Genomic DNA, 19,848 nt, shown 5'->3' on the forward strand with positions numbered 1-19,848 from the left:
TGTACAAGGACGGACTAGGGTCCACAGCACACTTTGGAGCCCTTAGTCTCAACACCAACTCAGCCCTAAGGCTTACAAGAGATACATGAATGACCCAGCCACCAAGGCTTTACAAGACAACAATGAAACTCTCACACAGCCCACTGTTTCTCACTACAAAGTCACTCAGCACTCCCCCAAGTGTGTGGCCCTCTTCCACAGCACTTGTCTGTTACAAGCAAACCAGAATCTCCTATCTAGCAGCAAGCAACATCGGCCTCCAGCAGCACTTCGGCAGTCTCTAGCATTCACAAGCCTTCTCTGCCCTTGGTACTCCTTCAGCTCACTTTGAGCTCTCAAGCTACAGCCAAGCTTTCTCTCTTAGCTTTTCTGTACTCTCCAGCTTCCTGAGACTTTTCAGCCTTCCAACTCCACTGCAAGGCAATCATAGCACCCTGGCACAGCAGGTCTTCTTGAACAAGGCAAGGGCACCATGTGGCTGATCCAGCAAGCCACACCATGCTCAACAGCACCATCACTTGGGCAGGACAGTGCCACCACGTGGCCACTGCCTGCAGGCATTCCTCCAGCATAACTCAAAGGCATCTTGGGCGCCATGTGGCCCCTCTCAGCAGCATACTGCACCATGGTCCAGACAGACAAGCATACAAGGGCCTGGGCCACGCCCAGCCCACTCACACAAGCCATCCCAGCAATCCATGCGCCCCACAGCAGCTCTTGGGCCAACAGCAACATGCCCAAGCACCTTGACAGTGCATGGGCCACTCCCTTTGATCCTTTGCAGCAAGCTTTAGCCTTCTCCAAGCAGCATCCTCAACCTTGGCATGCCCCTTCATGCCTTGGCTTAGTGGCCAGCAGGGGTGCAAAGCACTCATGCCCCTGCTGCCACACCACAGCCACATTAGGGCCGTGACACCAACCCACAAATAAGGTATCACTTGTAGGGATGACCAGTTGCCAATCATGGAGTGCGATACCTAGACTTCTCACACCTAGGGGCGGCTATGCCTTGGATTATTTAGGGTTTTCCCAAACCCTAACCTTAATCCATAAACCCTAATAGTATAGATCCAAAAATCTTTAGCCTAATATTTTGGATCTCTTTTTCCCAAGAAATATTGTGGTTAATGATAATTTCCTAAGGAAATTGTGATTACTCAAACATGATAGATTCCAATCTAGTTGGAATTTAAATGTTTAAGAATCATAATTAAGGAAAGTTATAAATAAGGATTGGTTTGGGAGTTGGAACTCCATAAACCTAGGCATGATTCCAATGGGAATTAAACTAACCTAACTTGGTTAGGATCAATAATGTCTATTTGGATGGCAATTTTCTATTTATGGAAAGTTTCCATTTATGTAAAGTTTTGGGGTTTGTATTTTTCCTTAAATAAGGAGCGGGAGCTTAACTCCTTGTACCTAATATGTGACAAAGTTCCTTGAAAAAGGATGGTATCCTAATGTTATTGGGTTAACAGTGTTATATAAATTAGGGCTCCTATTTTGGGAAAGTAATTGGATTAATTTTATTTTAATAAATAAGAAGCCTATGCCCAATAAGATAAGGAACCTAACACAGTTAGGATCACTAATAAGATTTGGATGGGAAATCCAATTAGAGTGGAAAGTAGTCAAAACCCATATTCTTAAAAATATCAAGTAGGAAGAGAATCAATCATCTTGACTCTCGTAGTCTCCATCATAGGTTTATCGCAAAGAATGATGTGAGGAGCACCTCTCCTTGGCCATGAGCCATGCTCTATACAAAGGGTGTTTTTTACTTCATAGATTATGATAGGATCTTCTCAAGGGATAGAGGAGGTGTGGTTATGTATCAATGACGACCACACTAACGTGGAGTTACTTGACAATTACATTGAATCTAACTGATGGTACACACTTGATTGACTTAAGATATTAATCTCCCAAATGAGCAATGTTATCTTAAAGTTAGAGACTGCTGCAAGACGACTAGAAATTAGCATTATGGGATGTTAATTATGAGATGGTAATCTCGCCTAGATCATAGTAGTTATAGCCCCTCACCTTGGCCATGGGCCTTGCTCCCTACGAAGGGTGTTTTTAATTGCATAGATTGGGTAGTCGATGCATTATCATATTCTGTGTTTTGTTTTTTGTTTTCATATACATATTGATTTGCTAAAATATATGTCTTAATAATTGTTCTTTAATAATTCAGTTTGTCAATCATATAATCCTTATGAACTGCATGTATATCCTGTTGGTATAATATCTATCATTACTAATTTATTGTATGAAGATTGGAGACAAGAGTAGAACTTGTCTATGATGATTGAAGGGCACAATCTTGTGCAATCGAGACTAGAAAAGCCTACTCTAGACTCCACTGAGGACGCTATAGTTACATATAGTCAGTGGGAGCATGTTAATGATGTGGCAATAGAGTTCATATTGACATCATCAACACCTGAGTTTTATGAGAAGTTGAAAGACTTTAAATATGCTTAAGATATGCTGGAATATCTGGAAGTGAGGTTTGGGAAGAACTATATTGTTCCCAAACAAGATTGTGATACCGAAATGACTGAGGCGGTTTCAGTTGACTATCAGATGGCCAAGTTGAAAGAACTCGGTTTGCTTGATACTAGATTGGATAGTCAATCCAAGATTGCTGAAATCCTAAATTCCGTTATTGAATGTTATGAGGATTTTAGACGTAATAAAGGCAAAAAGGTTTGTACTTTGTCTGAATTGAAAAGTAATGCATCAGAAAGCATGGTGGATCCATGGTCTGAGTATGGTGTATGAAAGCTCTTCTTGCTCAGAGCTGGAAGGTAGAAGAAGAGTGAGTACATGACAACTCGCAATCCTTTTGCCAAAGGTATCAATAAAGCTCACAAGAAATCCAAGGGCAAACCTAAAGGGGTTTGTTACTACTGTAATAAGGATGGTCACTGGTTGAGAAATTACCCAAGTATCTGGCATTCAAACGTTCAGGTAAAAGTTCTTCTTTTGAAAGGGTACATGTTTTAGTAGAAATCCACCAGAGTTCCTAGTGTGTGGATTTTTGGCTAATTCATGTATGCAATTCATTTTGCAGAGATTCCAAGAAACCAGAAAACCAAGAAAAGAAGACAGGGACCATGAAGTTTGAAGATGGAATGAAGATTCCATGAAGAGCATCAGAGTACATACTATATAAAAAATGAAAATATTTTTTTAAAGGATAGATTGATATTGTAAGATATGCCAATTGCAATAAAGTAATTGAAGTTCTGTTCAGTGAATTATTGCTTATAGTGTGATGATTGTATGTTACTCGTTTTTAGAATCTCATTACTATGTTTATCCTTAAGGCTAATAGCTCATATACATTTCCATGTTAATGTTTTACTTATTCATCCATCAGAGATTCAAAAGTTTATGGTAGACTCCTGGGATCCTTTGGATCTTAATAGATCATAGTCTTAGAATTTTCTTGGAGAATGATATGAACAAGGGAATCTTTTCTTAGGAGAAGATTGGCAAGTGGATATGCTTTGGTTAGAATATTATGATATGTTATAAAAGAGATATTGAATAAATCACTTGATGATAGCCAAGCATGTTCAAATATAAGAGTATTTGAATAAATTCAAAGAAAGTTATATGTTGGAGTATCTCTTGGGAATAACAAATCATAGTATGGATAATATCCTATGAGGAAACACATCTTTGTTTAAACAAAGAAAGTGTGGGATTTTAAGGAGTAAACTATTGTAATACTTTACCTTATTTCCTTTAAGGAAATATCTTAAAGACAACAATGCATTTCACGATATGATTGGTTATTAGATACTTTAAAAGAAAATTAAAGGTTTTTGATTACAAATATAAAGTCTTGATTAGGAAAGTGTTAGTTTATAACCAAGTTCCTAAAAGACAGACTTATAAGTAATTCAAAAAAAAGAGTGAGAGATTCTATAAATACACATATACTTGATAAAAGAATAATTTATGCGCTACCTGAAGGCACTTTAAAATTATTCATATATACCCCAATTTACTAAAGTATCTAGTAATTACCATATTGTGAATGGGAGCCAAGATTTATTACATGAATCAAATCCTGAAAGACAATGCATTGGTAGGATGCAAATATGTGAGATCGGGCTCCAGTTGTTATCCCTAACTAAGTCTGACATACTTGTAAGAATGCCTAAAAGCTGTTCATTGATTGTGATTTAATCCGCAAGTAAACAGGAAGATAGAGGGGAAGGATAAAACCTTCAAAGAAATGGTACTTAAGGATGTTTTCTTAAAAGAGTGGGATCAAACATGAGAAAATTCTTTAACGTAATAGACCTTGCTGGGAGTCTATTATAGTTAAGGTTGATCTTTTAGCTCAACATGACTAATATGTCTGTAGAGACATTCAGGCAAGCGTTTTAGCATGCATTCATGAAATTTTTGATCAAGTTGAGATCAAGAAATTATGTCGCCTAATACCTTAATCATCTCAGATGATGTAGGAGTGCTGTCAATAATTGAAATCTAAGATGCTTTTGGATTGTTGACAGGCTGTCATAATTGTTTGTCTTAAAAGATAAACAACAGGGTGGGGGTTGTAAGAGCAACAAAAGTGTTGTTAACTCAACCATGGACCAAAGAGTGTTGGGTATTTTGGTGAAATGCAAACATTATCTCAAATGAGAAGATATCTCTCAAGAGAATTTCTTAAGGAGATATAGCATGGCATGATTTTGAAAGCACTAAATTCTGTAGTATCTCGTTCACAAGATACTTGCCAAAGTGAGACTATGGGTAGACATACACACTTATTCTTGCATGACATATATGTGTGATTGTGTATTGTCCGATTGTATACATGTGAGATTCTTAAGATGCGTTGAATTTGAGTGATGGTGTGAGTTTCATAGAAGATCATACTTAAAGGTCCTTGGAACTTAAAAAATATGTTGTTCGTAGTCGTAAATGAAACTGGGAACTCCATCTAGACTATAACATATTAAACCTCATATGACTTGTCTTGGTCATGAGAAGCAGGTAGGCTTTAGGTTAATATAATGAAACTAATGAATTAACATAAGCGAGTTAAGAGGCTTGTATGTGCAACATTCGGCGCTTATTACACCCACCATGAATCATTCTATTCTTTAAGCGCAAAACACAGTCTTTAAAATGCAAGCTTAATCCTAAATGTGCTTCAACCTTTGGTTTGTAACATATCCAAAAAATCGTGTTCTAATGTGATCGTTAACCTATCTAGACAGTCCAACAAAATTTGGACCTACATATTGTTAGACAGTTTCACATGTTGAGCTTGTGAGGACCATAACTTCCTTATTTTAAATTTAATTGACAAGACTTGACTTAAAATCTTCCATCTTCACAAACACACAACAAATCCAAAATGAAATCATTTCATACCTTCAAGCCCCCTAGAAATTTCACTTTTTTTTTTTTTTTTTTAATTGGGATTCCAAAATTTCAATAAGCCAAAACTCCTTGTTCTGCAATTACAATATCCCTAATGCATGGGGGAATTTGGTCCTTCCAACAAACATCTTCTACCAAGGTCAAAGCCATTTTGGCTAATCAATGTGCAGCTTCATTCGCCTCCCTTTTCACGTGTTTGATACTCCATCCCGGAAAACTTTGGACGAGGGACTTGGCATCATCGATCATGTGCCCATAATTGCTCCAGCATTTGCTGGCCAAAGAGCGTTCACCACCTCCAGGGAGTCGCTCTTTATGTTTGCTTGGGATAATCCCAGTTGCACGCCAAGCTCCCCCGTTTCCCAGGCACCATACGCTTTAGCTGCTGCTGGGTCATTGATTCTGGGTCTTTGTATGCACTTTGCTGCTACTACTCCTCCTCTACAGTCCCTTGCCAGAATTCCCACTCCCATTACCCTTCTCTTAGAATCAAGGGTTGCGTCCCAATTGAGCTTGACAAAACCCTCCCTTGGTTTTTCCTAGATTTTCCTCTCTGCGGTGACATACAGAGGTTGGCCTTCTCGATTCATCAGTTGCACCTTCTCATGCACAACCAAATGGTCGTGGGCTCTTTGGATGAGGACAGAAGGAGGAATAAATCCCTCATCAAATACTACTCTGTTTCTTCTTAGCTGTAGTTGTCTAGCTACTATTGCTATGAAGCACATTTCCTCCAATTTGGTGAACAGCTTGTCTAGAATATTCATGAACCCTTCATCTTCAAACATGCATTTTTGGAGTTTTTTATTGCACTCAAGCCAAACATCCCTAGCAGCTAGACAACTCCATAGCACATGGCCTGTCGTCTCCATGGAGGATTCGCATAGAGGATAGAGGGGATCGTTAGTGATGTGGCGCCATAACAGATTCTCCTTTGTGGGGAGTATATTAGAACAGGTCTACCATAAAAAATTTGTCAGCACCCTTGGAACCCTGAGCCTCCAAACTCTTTTCCAGAACATGCAAAGAGATTGCGAATTGGAGCTACAACCTGCTTCCTTTTGTTTTTCCTCCTGTGCTAAATGATATGCACTCCGTACTGTAAATTCCCCACTCTTATTACTTGCCCAAACCAGCTTGTCTGGATGTGGCTTTGGACAAAGAATAATCTCACATATCTTCCCAACATCTTCTCCATTAAAGACCTCCTTTACCAATGGGATATTCCACCACCTTGTGATCTCATCAACGAGAGTGCTAACAGTGGCCGTGTCCTCAAGAATGCATATCGGGGTTTGAACAGCATTTGTGGTAAGAGAATTCACCCATTTGTCCTGTCGTATGTGAATCTTCTTTCCATCTCCCACTCTCCATCTCATACCAGCTTGTATATGTTTTTTTGCATTCCAGATACTACGCCACGCATATGAAGGTTTCTTCCCCATAGGAGCTTCCAAAAAAGTACTGTTTGGGAAGTATTTTTACTTATAAATTTTTGCCACATAAGAATCCGGGCATTGGGTCAACCTCCACCCCTGCTTAGCTAGGAAAGCCATATTAAAAGATTCTAGATCACGGAAGCCCATTCCACCCTTCTTTTTTGCCTTCCCTAATTTTTCCTAACTCATCGAAGCTACTTTAGAATCGTTCCCCTTATGCCCCCACCAAAACTTAGCCATCATTGAATTTATCTTCTTACAAAGAGTTTTAGGTAGTTGGAATACACTCATAGTGTAGGTTGGCATTGCCTGTATCACAGCTTTTATGAGAATCTCCTTTCCTGCCTACGATAAAAATTTCTCCTCCCACCCATGCATTCCCTCCCAGATTTTCCCTTTTATCCCAATGAAAGTACTAATTCGGGATCTACCAATAAGAACAGGCAAACTCATATTTTTCATACCTTTGCGTGGAGCTGAGTCTTGCAACTAATGATATATGGTCCTGCGTTTCCTACTTAGTGTTGCTACTGAAAAAGATGGAAGTCTTCTCCTTATTCAATTTTTTCCTTGACACTTTCTCATAATTTGATAGCACTCCTTGGATGTGGATCCAATCATCAACATTGGCCTTGCAAAACAACAGACTATCATCTGCAAAAAACAAATGGTTTAGCCTTGTTCCTCCTCTAGTTAGTGGCAAACCTGTGAATCCCCTTTCCCTTTCCGCCCTGTTGAGCATCGCCATGAAACCTTTCGCACATAAAATAAAGAAATAGGGGGACAATGGACACCTTGGCACAACCCCTAGAAGGGTTTATTCGCCCATATGGTTGTCCATTGATAAGCACCAAATAAGACATCATGCGAACACAAGTCATGGCCAAATTAGCCCATCTATCTACAAAACCCAATTTCCTCATTATCGCCTCCAGAAAAGCCCACTCCATCCTGTTGTAAGCTTTACTCATATCCAGTTTTATGTCCATGTATCCCCCTTTTCCTTTCATTCTTGTATCCATAGTATGGAGCGCCTCAAAAGCTACCAGAATATTGTTCGTGATAAGTCTTCCAGGAATAAACGCACTTTGGTTTGGGGATATTATGGTTGCAAGTATCCGCTTCATTCTATTGGCAAGTACTTTGAATATAAGCTCATAAATAAAATTGCATAAGCTAATGGGGCGATACTCCGTAATTTGGGAAGGGTTTTTTATTTTGGGAATAAGGCATATGTATGTTTCATTTATTTCTCATCAAAACTACCCTTATTCAAAAAATCAAGAGTTGCATGGCATACCTCATTACAGATCGTTGGCCAAGATTTCTGGAAAAACACTTCAGCAAAATCGTCGGGGCCTGGTGACTTGAGAGGGTGCAATTGCGATAGTGCAAAATCTATCTCTGACGCCTCAAAAGTTCTCAACAAGCTTTCATTCATGTCATCAGTCACCCGATTTTCAATAGTAGCCAAGCAATCTTCCATCCCTTCCGCACCACCTGAAGTGAAAAGTTGCTCAAAGAACCGTTCTAGTGACCCAAATAATTAACTAAGCTTAGGTAGCTTAGTTAGAGGGTTAATTTGGACTTTGGGTCACTAGGGATAGCTTGAAGGGCATTTTGAGAATTTTAGACTTTCTGACTGGACGTACGCCCGGGGACCACCATACGTACGCTCTTGTTTTTAGTGCGGACGTACGCAAGAGGACCACCGGACGTACTCTGCCAATAGTATGCTGTACTCTGTAAATAGTACATGACGTATGCAAGGGTACTACTAGATGTACTCTACTTTTTGGAAAACCCTTGGTTAATACCTGGATGTACACTACAGCCTTCGGACCGCTATATAAATAGTACCGGACGTACGCCCCAATAGTACCAGACGTCTCCTACTTTTAAGAATAGTTGGTAGCGCCCTCAGCATTTCTCACCAATAAATACTCCTTTACCTTCAATGTTTAAGCCTCATTCTCCCCCCCAGGCTCTCTGATACTGCTGTATGAGTGTTTTGTGAGGATTTTGTGAGTTCCTGGAGAAGGAGACGTGATTCTTGGAGGTTTCGCTTCATGATAAGTACCAAAATATTCATATTTTAGCCCTTAAACTTATACTTGTTAATTCCTTAGTTTTGTTAGTTTATGCTATTTTATTTCCTTTTTTGTATTTTATTTGTTTTATAGGTTTTTGGAAGAAAAGAAAGTGTTTACAGAAAAATTCCAAGCTTAAAGGGCAAATTGGGAAGACCTAGAAGATATGGTTATGCTTAACCAATCATAATAGATGACCTATATGATGTGGTTAAGTTTAATTAAATAAAGAAAATGATTAAATCGGAATTTCTCAAATTAGAGTCAAAATCGGATTGGATTCAAATTTGGATTCTGCATACATCTCGGTATTTTGACCATAACTTTCAGCTCAAATATCCTATTGTGGTGATTCAAGCGGCATTGGAAAGCTAACTCAAAATACTACAAATCATTATAAAATAGTTTCCTAATTCGGACTGCCACTATGCCAAAATCACCCCGCAAGATAGGAATACAATTCTGGACGAATCCTATTCCAATTTGGACTTGGGTTTTCTTTATCCTAATTGGACTAGGACTTAAATATCAGAATTTCCTAGGATTACTAGGGCTTCTAGGGACTCTTCTAAGCCCTATAAATAGACATCTAAGCCTCACAATTCAATACACAATTTCAAGGAGACAACTTTGGGAAGAGGAATTGGAGGCTACTTCTATGAGCGGTTTTCGGTTCTTTCTTTCCCTTTTCTTTTTAATTTTATTTTAATTATGTGTAACTAACTCTTAAGGAGGGCTAGATTGAAGCCCTAATTATGTTTATTTAATATTTCAATATTGGCGCCTTTGTGATAATCATATTGCGTTGCTTAACTTGATTAATTCCTATTTTCTTGAATTCCTCATATGTATGTTATTGGCCATTATATGCATGTGGTATGTATTAGTTAATTAAATCAATTTGGATGACCGAGTCCTGGGTTTAATAGAAGTAAAAGAAATCCACATCGGGTTCTTGGGTTAATCAACATGGAAAACCGGAAGTATACACCCATGCCCTAGGTTCCGTGTGTTTGTCGATTTCCATAAATTTATGCTTTTTTAAAGAACAACTTAGTATACACCAATGCTAAATCCTTTAAAAAAGAAAAGAATTAGAGTATGCACCCATGCCTAATTCGTTGCTTAGAGAAATCAATAGCTTAAGGAGTAGACAGCCATACCCTTAGGTTGGCAAACATTAAGTATTCATAATATGATTGGATCATTGGCATATTGTTATATTATCTAAGTATGAGTAGTGGTGGATATCAAAGCCCTACCTTTTCATTTATCTTTATATATTTTTATTTCTTCTTCACAATATCAATTTAGTGACAACATGATATTTTTATCAATTCTAAAACAAAATCAACAATCCTCTTGGGATCGATCTTGTACTTGCTACACTATACTATTGTTTTGATCTTGTGCACTTGCGAGTGAAAACGTACTAAATATGATCTATTAATTTAGGTAGTATTTGGCACAACACTTCAAGGAGGTAATCTTCTAAGCTTAGCTTGTTCCTTAGTCGTTATACTGTTTAAGTGCTTTTCATAGTTAGCTTAGTTGGTAGTTTATAGCTGCTAGTTATGTTGTTGCCCTTAATCTTGGTTTAAGCATGCGTTAGCGTTTAATTCTTGTTGGGCATATTTCCTTTTCATAGAAGTATTGTTTTGAGATAGGAGGTCCTAGGAGTCCTTTTGATAGCTTTAGAACCAGTTTGGGAAGATAGGAGGACGGTTGAACCAAATGAGGTTCTACCTGAACCTTTTGGATGGACGTACGGCCATGAGCTTGGACGTATGATCAAAAGCGTTCCAGGGAACGCCATTTTGGCTGGTCGTCCAAGAGCCTCTGTTTTCATGTTCTACGTTCGTTTTAGTTGGATTTAGAATTGATGATATGTCTTTTCTCAGTATTCGAGGTTATGGAGCCTCAAGGGAATTTTATGGAGGAGCCTTACGACCCGGGTGAATACAAACTCACATGGATTCTTGTTGTTACTTTCCTGTATTGCATGTCTATTTTATATATATCAAACATGCATATTTTGCGACTCTCATGAAATACATTTTGGAACTACTGTGAACTCTCTTTTGTGAAAACATGTGTTGATTAATAAGATAACAATGAGGCTTGTAAAATTATGCATGTAAAGGACTGATAAGATTAATTGCATCGTATGACATGGTACAATGGTACGTGCGGGATAACAACCATGGACTTACTATTCAGGTTAACTTTATGGTCAAATGTGTGTGTGAGTGGGCTTTGGATCCAATGGTTTTGTGACCAGGCGCAACCATTCCCTAATGGATGGTCATTACATGATAGACATCATTAGTGGTATGGGCCACCCGAGGTCGGACTCGGTCATGCCAGTAATGTTATGTACGGTAGCGTACAATATTCAGGGCACCGATGTTGTATCACAGGTCCCTAGGGACAGGGCCAACCCTACTGAGAAGGGATAATATTTCGGGTAGACTATACAGTTGAACTATTACTGTTACTCATGATTATAAGTATATATTATATCTATATCACATCCATAATAAGCTGTCATCTCATAATGTTGCATGTCCTTTATAAACAACTAAGTTCACCATGTAATGACAGGGACGTCATGTGCATTTATACTTACTAAGTCGTCAGACTTATGCTTGTATTATTTTCCTATTTCTCCATATGTACAAATATGTTGTTATAAATAGTTTAGCAGAAGATGGATACTGCGAAGCATCCGGTTATCTTGGAGGATTCGATCGAGGAGATGCTTGGGGACTTATTGTAAGCTTAGGCGAGTGCTCATGTTAACTAGTACTTATGAGTTATGCTGTAGACTTAAGAGCTTTGATGTATGCTTGCATATTAAGATATGGCATAGATCCCTTGTAACGCTGATGTGTATAGGATGATTTCAGCTACTTTGATGTTCCTTGGTAGATGCTATAATGATTAATGTTTATAGAGCTTTAATACTTTCCTCTCTTTTCGAAGAGTGGAGGTCCCTGAGTCTTGTCCCGTGAGGGATAAAGCTGGGAGACGAACCATGGAGTTAATAACCAGTTAATTAATTTCTGGGGCGTTACAGTTGGTATCAGAGCAGTTGCTCTTCGGACCATAGGAATTGATCTGTTAAGTATTAGGTGCAGATTTATTAGAGTTTTTGGCTCCGCGGACTATAGGAATTAATCTATTAGGTATTAGGAGATGATCTACCAGAGCATAGGATTGATTTAATGTATACAGGGGATACAAAGTTTTGATACCTATGATCTTGTGGATGTTGGACTCGAGATCTTAGGAATTTGTTACGGTATTGAAGTCAGGACTAGGATCGCCTTGATGATGCAAATTTGGAGATTAAATGATCTGCACTAAGATAGTTACATACGGTCTTACGCTTAGATCTACATTAGGACTTTGGATAAGGTGGTAGTAGTTTAGGCCCTTAGTAAGGATAGGTTTACGACTAGGTTTGACGTCTTAAGCAAGACTCGACGTAGCGCTTTGAAGAAGGGGCTGATGATCGTTGTGACTGCAGAGATGTCATCGCGACCAAGATACAATGACATTGGGAGCAACGATGGTAAGGGACCATCCCAGCCCGATGAAAAGAGTAGGAACGTTTTGGATGCCACCCAAGCATTGGAAACTATGGCAAGTCTTCTCATGGAGGCTTTGGTCAACGTACAAGGAGAAGGGACTCCAAGTGGAATCAAGGGTTGCTCTTACAAGGAGTTTTATGAGCATCCTTTCCCTATGTTTAAGGGGAACTTGAACTCTAGAGAAGCAAGAGATTGGCTTATGAACTTGGAGGAACTACGACGAGTTATGAATTGTACTGAGCAGCAAAGAGTCAAGTACGCAGCCTACAAGTTCTCTAGAGGAGCGAGGCAATGGTGGTATGCTAAGAGAAACTCGCTAGTGATGGAATTAGGAAGAGAGGATGCTATTACGTGGATACGATTCAAGGAAGAGTTCTATCGGGAGTACTCGTGGAGCTTAAGGAGGAAGGCACCCCAAGAGTTGTGGTCTAGCAAGAAACAGAGTCGTTTGTGCCATATGTTGGGCAAGCTGCTTTTGGAAAATGCAGATCAAGGAAGAATTGGTGCTACGGATGTGGAAAGATGGGACACTTCGTTCGAAACTGCAATCAGGCCAAAAGGAATAGTACTAGTTTGCCAGGAAGGAAATGATGGCAAGACATGGGATAAGTGTTATGCCAAATACTACCTAAATTAATAGATAATATTTAGTACGTTTTACTCGCAAGTGCACAAGATCAAATAATAGTATAGTGCAACAAGTACGAGATCGATCCCACGGAAATTGTTGATTTTGTTTTAGAAGTAATTAAAATACCAAAATTGTCACAAGATTGATATTGATACTAAGGAAAAGAAATAAAGATAAAGATAAGGTAAATGTAGGGCTTTGTTATCTACCACTAATCATGCTCAAATAATATAACAATATGCCAATGATCCAATCATATTATAAATACCTAATGTTTGCCAACCTAAGGGTATGTGTGTCTATTCCTTAAGCTATTGATCTCCCTAAGCAACGAATTAGGTATGAGTGTCTACTCTAATTATTTTATTTCTTAAAGGATTTAGCATGGGTGTCTACTAAGTTGTTCTATAAGAAAGCATAAAGTTGTGGAAATTGACAAACACATGAGGCCTAGGGCATGGGTGTCTACTCCCGGTTCCCCATGTTGATTAACCCAAGAACCCGGTGTGGATTTCTTTTGATACTCTTATTAAACCTAGGACTCGATCATCCAAATTGATTTAATTAACTAGTCCATATCACATGCATATGTTGATCAGACAAACACATATGAGGAATTCAAGAAAACAGGAATTAATCAAGTTAAGCAACACAATATGATTATCATAAAGGTGCCAATATTGAAATATCAAATAAATATAATTAGAGCTTCAATCTAGTCCTACTAAAGAGTTAGTTACACATAATTAAAATAAAACTAAAAAGAAAAGGGAAAGAAAGAACCAAAAACTGCTCCTAGAAGTAGCCTCCAAATTCCTCTCCCAAAGTTGTGTCTATTCGAGGATGATTATTCTAAAGGTTTAGAGGTCTTATTTATAGGCTTAGGAATACTCTAGAAAACCTAGAAACCCTATTAAAATCGTAGGGTTTAGTCATAGTGCAGCTAGGATTAGAAAAACCCTAATATGGAAAGCAAATGAAGTCTGGCCGCAGCTTCTGGAATTCTACAGCGTACGGGTGCACTCGATCGCAGCCCGTGTGCGCTTGATCGCACCTTTATGATCAATCGTATGTCTTCTGCGCTAAATCGCAATGCGATCGAGTCTTCTCTTGTGCGCATGAGCGCACGCCTTGCTCTTCACGTCTGGACCTCCCTGGAAGTGCGCTCGATCGCAGGTCCTATGCAATTGATCGCACTACTAGAATGCTTTTGCTTGTTTCAAATCTTCTAGCTTTTTCTTAATTTTGTCATTTAAGCCCGATACTTCCAGGAGTGCTTTCTTTTCTTCCAAAAACTTATAAAACAAAGAAAATATAAAAATGAAGTAAAATAGCACAAACTAACAAACTAAGGAATTAACAAATATAAGTTAATAGTTAAAATATGAATATTTTGGTACTTGTCAATAAGCTTAACCACTAGAATTGTTTAAGGCATGCAGATTCGCTTTGTTAGGGGCTGGGTTACTGGATGTATACTCTGACATCAACCAATTGTATTTTGTTTTGTACTTGCACTTGATTTGAGGTTTTGGACCTAAAAGTGTAACATTAACTAAGAGGTTTGTTAATGCATGATGCTTGTTATGCTATGTTGATGTGTGATGATAAGATTCCTGATTTTGCTAATTGCCCATTAGAAGGATGTTAATGCATGATAGTCTTGAACTTGGATTTTGGTAAAGGGCAATTAGTGAATCTTATACCTTCGTATCTTGTATATATGAGCTAAGAGATTCTACAGGATCTTTCTATACCTGAATGGACTAAGGAGCTCTTGGGTACAGTTGTCTGTGGATACAAAGGAGGTGGCTAGAGCTAATCTAAGGATTGTGATCGCAAAATCAATTATCATCCTAGCAAGGATAATGTAGTAGCTGATACATTAAGTAGGAAGTCAACGGTAGAGCTTGCCGCTCTTGGAATTTCCCAACCCTAATTGGTTATGCAATTCGCTAGAATGGGAGTAAGAGTGATAGATGAGGATGCGCCTGCACGCTTGTCTGACTTGGTGGGTATTGCTTGCTAGGATTAAAGCCACTCAGTTGGAGGACCCTGAGTGCACCAGGGTCAAGCAGTTGCTAAGGCACAAGGGTTTTGCCTTAAGGATGATGGGCCGCTCACCAATTTCAAATAAGTGTGTGTCGGAGGACGAAGGATTAAGAAAGGAGATCATGAGCAAGGCTCATCATTCTCCATATATTGTACATCCTGTAAGTGCCAAGATGTACAAGGACGAGAATATGACAGAATTGGAGTTTAGTACCGATTTCCACCCATAGACAGATGGTCAGTCGAAGCAGACTAACCAAATCCTGGAGGACATGTCATGGGCTTGCGTGTTGGACTTCAGAGGTATTTGGATTTAGTACCTACCTTTGATCGAGTTCGCCGACAATATTAAGTACAGGAGACTATTGGAATGCCGCTTTACGAAGCACTTTATGGTCGTACATTTCAATCACCCTTGTAGTGGGGCAATGTTGGAATGAGACAAACGTTGGGCTTTGAAATGATTTAAGATACTCGTGACAAAGTGCTTACCATCAGACAAAGGATGAATGTATCTTAGAGTCAGCAGAAGAGCTACACCGATAACTGGGGATGACCTTCAGAATTCAAAGTAGGAGGTCATGTGTTCCTTAAGATATCATCAATGAGGGGAGTGATGCGATTTGGGAAGGAAGGGGAGATTGGCATACATAGTTGCCTTACCCCTAGACTTGGTGGGAACACATGATGTTTTTTATTTCTCGATATTAAGAGAGTACATCACTAATCTAGACTTAGTGGCGGAGTGTGAGCCTTTGAAGATTCGGGAAGGATTGATGTACACCGAGGAGCCAACGAAGATCATGGATCGGAAGGAACAAGTACTACATACTAAGGCGATTCTCATCGTCAAGGTATTGTGGCATAATCGTGATGAGAAGTGGAGTAGTTAATGTGGAACCGTAATCCGCATTTGTTTAAGAATTGATTAGGGTTATGGCATAGATACCCACCGATCCGGACTATATGTTGAATTACTCACTCTGTGAGTTGATTGACTTGAGTGTCAAGATTGATGAGGACTGGTACAGTGTAAGAAACACTGAGTACGATACTTCGTATAACTTACGAGACGACCTTCCACGGTTGTTGAGGATGGGTAGTGCTAGTTGGTGAATGGGAGGAGATAGCCCAGAAGTGACTGAGCATGATACCGATGATAGTATGGACGAAAGTGCTAGTTGTCTTTGTAGCGATAATGTTGGTAATAGACAATCGTGTTGGACCCATAGAAATCTCCAAAAGAGTAGGTTTAGCGGTATAGCAAGTTGCCTTGCTGCCAAATTTGGTAGTTAAGCTAATGTCTTTCATGTCTTTACATTGAGGTTCAAGGATTTTATTCGTATGGTATATTTCTTTTGGACTGTATGCCTATCCATTACGGTTATGGGTAACCATTACATTTGGATTATCAAAGAGTAATCGATTAAGATAAGTTTGCTTCCGGCTAGGAAGTATGGCATCATGTCAAAGATACCCACAAGCTTGACTCTATGTGGAGCTATTTGTTTTTCTGAATTTAGGGGTCATTAAGTTTGATGATGATTGATATAGTTTGGGTAAAATCGACTACAACACCCATGCTGACTTACAAGTGGATTTGCTACAACTTGTGAGGATGCCATCGTGAATCACTTAATATTGGACGAAGGAGGTCAGTGCCAGAAGAACAAGTGGGATAAGATTTTTCCCAAGGATGGGCTAAGCACGAACCTTATAAGACTATGGGCGTTAAGGTTATTTTATTATTTCTTCTCATGTTTTGGGGCTACAAAATTTCGAGGATGAAATTTTTATACGGAGGGAAGAATGTAGTGACCCAAATAATTAACTAAGCTTAGGTAGCTTAGTTAGAGGGTTAATTTGGACTTTGGGTCACTAGGGACAGTTGGAAGGGCATTTTGAAAATTTTAGACTTTATGACCGAACGTACACCTGGGGACCACTGTACGTACGCTCTTGTTTTTAGTGTGGACATACGCATGGGGACCACCGGACGTACTCTGCCAATAGTATGCCATACTCTGCAAATAGTACCGGACATACGCAGGGGGACTACTGGACGTACTGTACTTTTTGGAAAACCCTTGGTTAATACCTGGGTGTATGCTATACAACCTTTGGACCGCTAGATAAATAGTATCGGACGTACGCCCCAATAGTACCGGACATCCACTACTTTTCAGAATAGTTGGTAGCGCCCTCAATGTTTAATCCTCATTCTCACCCCTAGGCTCTCTAATACCCTTGTGTGGGTGTTTTGTGAGGATTTTGTGAGTTCTTGGAGAAGGAGAGGTGATTCTTGGAGGTTTCGCTTCAAGGAGGTAATCTTCTAAGCTTAGCTTGTTCTTTAGTTGTTATATTGTTTAAGTGCATTTCATAGTTAGCTTAGTTGGCAGTTTGTACCTTCTAGTTATGTTCTTGCCTTTAATATTGGTTTAAGCATGGGTTAGCGTTTAATTCTTGTTAGGCATATTTCATTTTGAATGGAAGTATTGTTTTAAGATAGGAGGTCGGTCCTAGCAATCCTTTTGATAGCTTTAGAACCAGTTTGGGAGGATAGGAGGGTGGTTGAACCAAATAAGGTTCTACCTGAACCTTTTGGGTGGACGTACGGCCACGAGACTGGACATACGAGCCTTCTGGGCGGACGTATGGCCATGAGCCCGGACATATGGTCAGAAGCGTTCCTGGAAACGCCACTTTTGCCAGTCGTCCAATAGCCTCTGTTTTCATGTTCTAGGTTTGTTTTAGTTGGATTTAGAATTGATGATAGGTCTTTTCTCAGTATTCGAGGTTATGGAACCTCAAGGAAATTTTATGGAGGAGCCTTACGACCTGGATCAGTACAAACTCACATGGATGCTTATTGTTACTTTCCTGCATTGCACATCTATTTTATATATATCAAACATGCATATTTTGTAACTCTCATGAAATACATGGTGGAACTACTATGAACTCTCTTTTGTGAAAACGTGTTGACCAGTAAGATAACAATGAGGCTTGTAAAACTATGCATGTAAAAGACTGATAAGATTAATTGCATCGTATGGCATGGTACACCGGTACGTGCGGGATAACGGCCATGGGCTTATTATATAGGTTAAGTTTATGGTCAAATGTGTGTGTGTGTGTGGGCTTTGGATCCAATGGTTTCGTGACCAAGGTCCAGTCATTCCCTAATGGATGGTCACTATATCACAGACATCATTAGTGGTGTGGGCCACCCGAGGTCGGACTCGGTTGTGCCTTTAATGTTATGTACGGTAGCATACAATATTCGGGGCACCACTGTTGTATTATAGGTCCCTCGGGACAGCGCGAACCCTGTTGAGAAGGGGTAATATCTCGGGTAGACCATACGGTTGAACTATTATCGTTACTCATTATTATAAGCATATATTATATTTATATCACATCCATGATAAACTGTCATCTCATAATGTTGCATGTGCTTTATAAACAATTGAGTTCACCATTTAATGATGGGTACGTCATGTGCATTTATACTCACTAAGTTGTCGGACTTACCCTTGCATGGGTACGTCATGTGCATTTTTTTTTTTTCTTCCATATGTACAACTGTGCTGTTATAGATAGTTTAATAGAAGATGGATACCGCAAAGCATCCGATTATATTGGAGGATTCGATCCGGGAGATGCTTGAGGACTTATTGCAAGTTTAGGCGGGTGCTCATGGTAACTAGTACTTATGGGTTATGCTATAGACTTAAGAGCTTTGATGTATGCTTGCATATTAAGGTATATCATAGATCCCTTGTAACGATGATGTGTATAATATGATATCAGCTACTTTGATGTTCCTTGATAAATGCTCTGGTTGTAATGATTAATGTTTATAGAACTTTAATACTTTTCGCTGCTTAGTATCCTCTATTTTCGAGGAGTAGAAGTCTTTGAGTCTTGTCCCGCGAGAGATAAGGTTGGGAGACGAACCTTAGAGTTAATTACGAGTTAATTAATTTCCAGGGCATTATAATCATATAAAAGCTTGACTGATCTTTGCTGGTTTTTTCCATTCATTCCCTTTATCATCTTCTGTTTTGCATATTTCATTGATCATCCTTCTATGACTCACCCACGCATGAAACAAATTTGTATTCCTATCCCTATCTTGTTACCAGTTTTGTTTTTCCCTTTGCTTCCACTTCGTATCTTCTTGCTCCAGCAAGCCGTCTATCTCTTCTTGTAGATTTTTTTTTTTAATCTCTTCTTAGTTATTTGGGCTTTCGTTCCTTTGTAGCATCTCCAACCTCTTTGTCTTTTTCTTTAAACGGTCCTCTTGGTCGCCAAATTTCCCCATGCTCCAACATGTTAGCTCCTCCCTGCAATGACTTAGCTTATGGCGAAACATATGCATCGGCATGGTTTCACTTCCACTTTCTCTCCAGTTTTCCTTTATGACTGCACGGGATTCCTCGTCCAAGTACCAATTAGCCTCAAACTCTTAAGCTCTTATTTTTTATCTGCCTTGCTTCTCCCTTGCTCTGCACAATGGACTAGAAGTGGGTTGTGGTCTGATGACCTAGCCGCCAGCACTTGCACTGAAACCTCTTTAAACAAACCACTCCACCCCCTGTTAGCATAAGCCC

General features: G+C 39.3%; 1 protein-coding gene across 1 annotated transcript; it reads right to left on the reverse strand.

Moving 5' to 3' along the window:
* Window positions 1-5,963: 5,963 nt before the first annotated feature.
* Window positions 5,964-8,349, reverse strand: LOC148584464 (uncharacterized). Its single transcript, XM_088518463.1, has 4 exons — window positions 8,172-8,349; window positions 7,569-8,004; window positions 6,408-6,888; window positions 5,964-6,356 (listed from the first exon to the last, which is right to left on the reverse strand). The coding sequence occupies exons 1-4, from the start codon at window positions 8,347-8,349 to the stop codon at window positions 5,964-5,966; spliced, it is 1,488 nt and encodes a 495-aa protein (XP_088374589.1).
* Window positions 8,350-19,848: the final 11,499 nt, after the last annotated feature.

This window comes from Corylus avellana, chromosome 7, assembly GCF_965113065.1.
Source record: "Corylus avellana chromosome 7, dhCorAvel1.hap1.2, whole genome shotgun sequence".
NCBI lineage: Eukaryota > Viridiplantae > Streptophyta > Magnoliopsida > Fagales > Betulaceae > Corylus > Corylus avellana.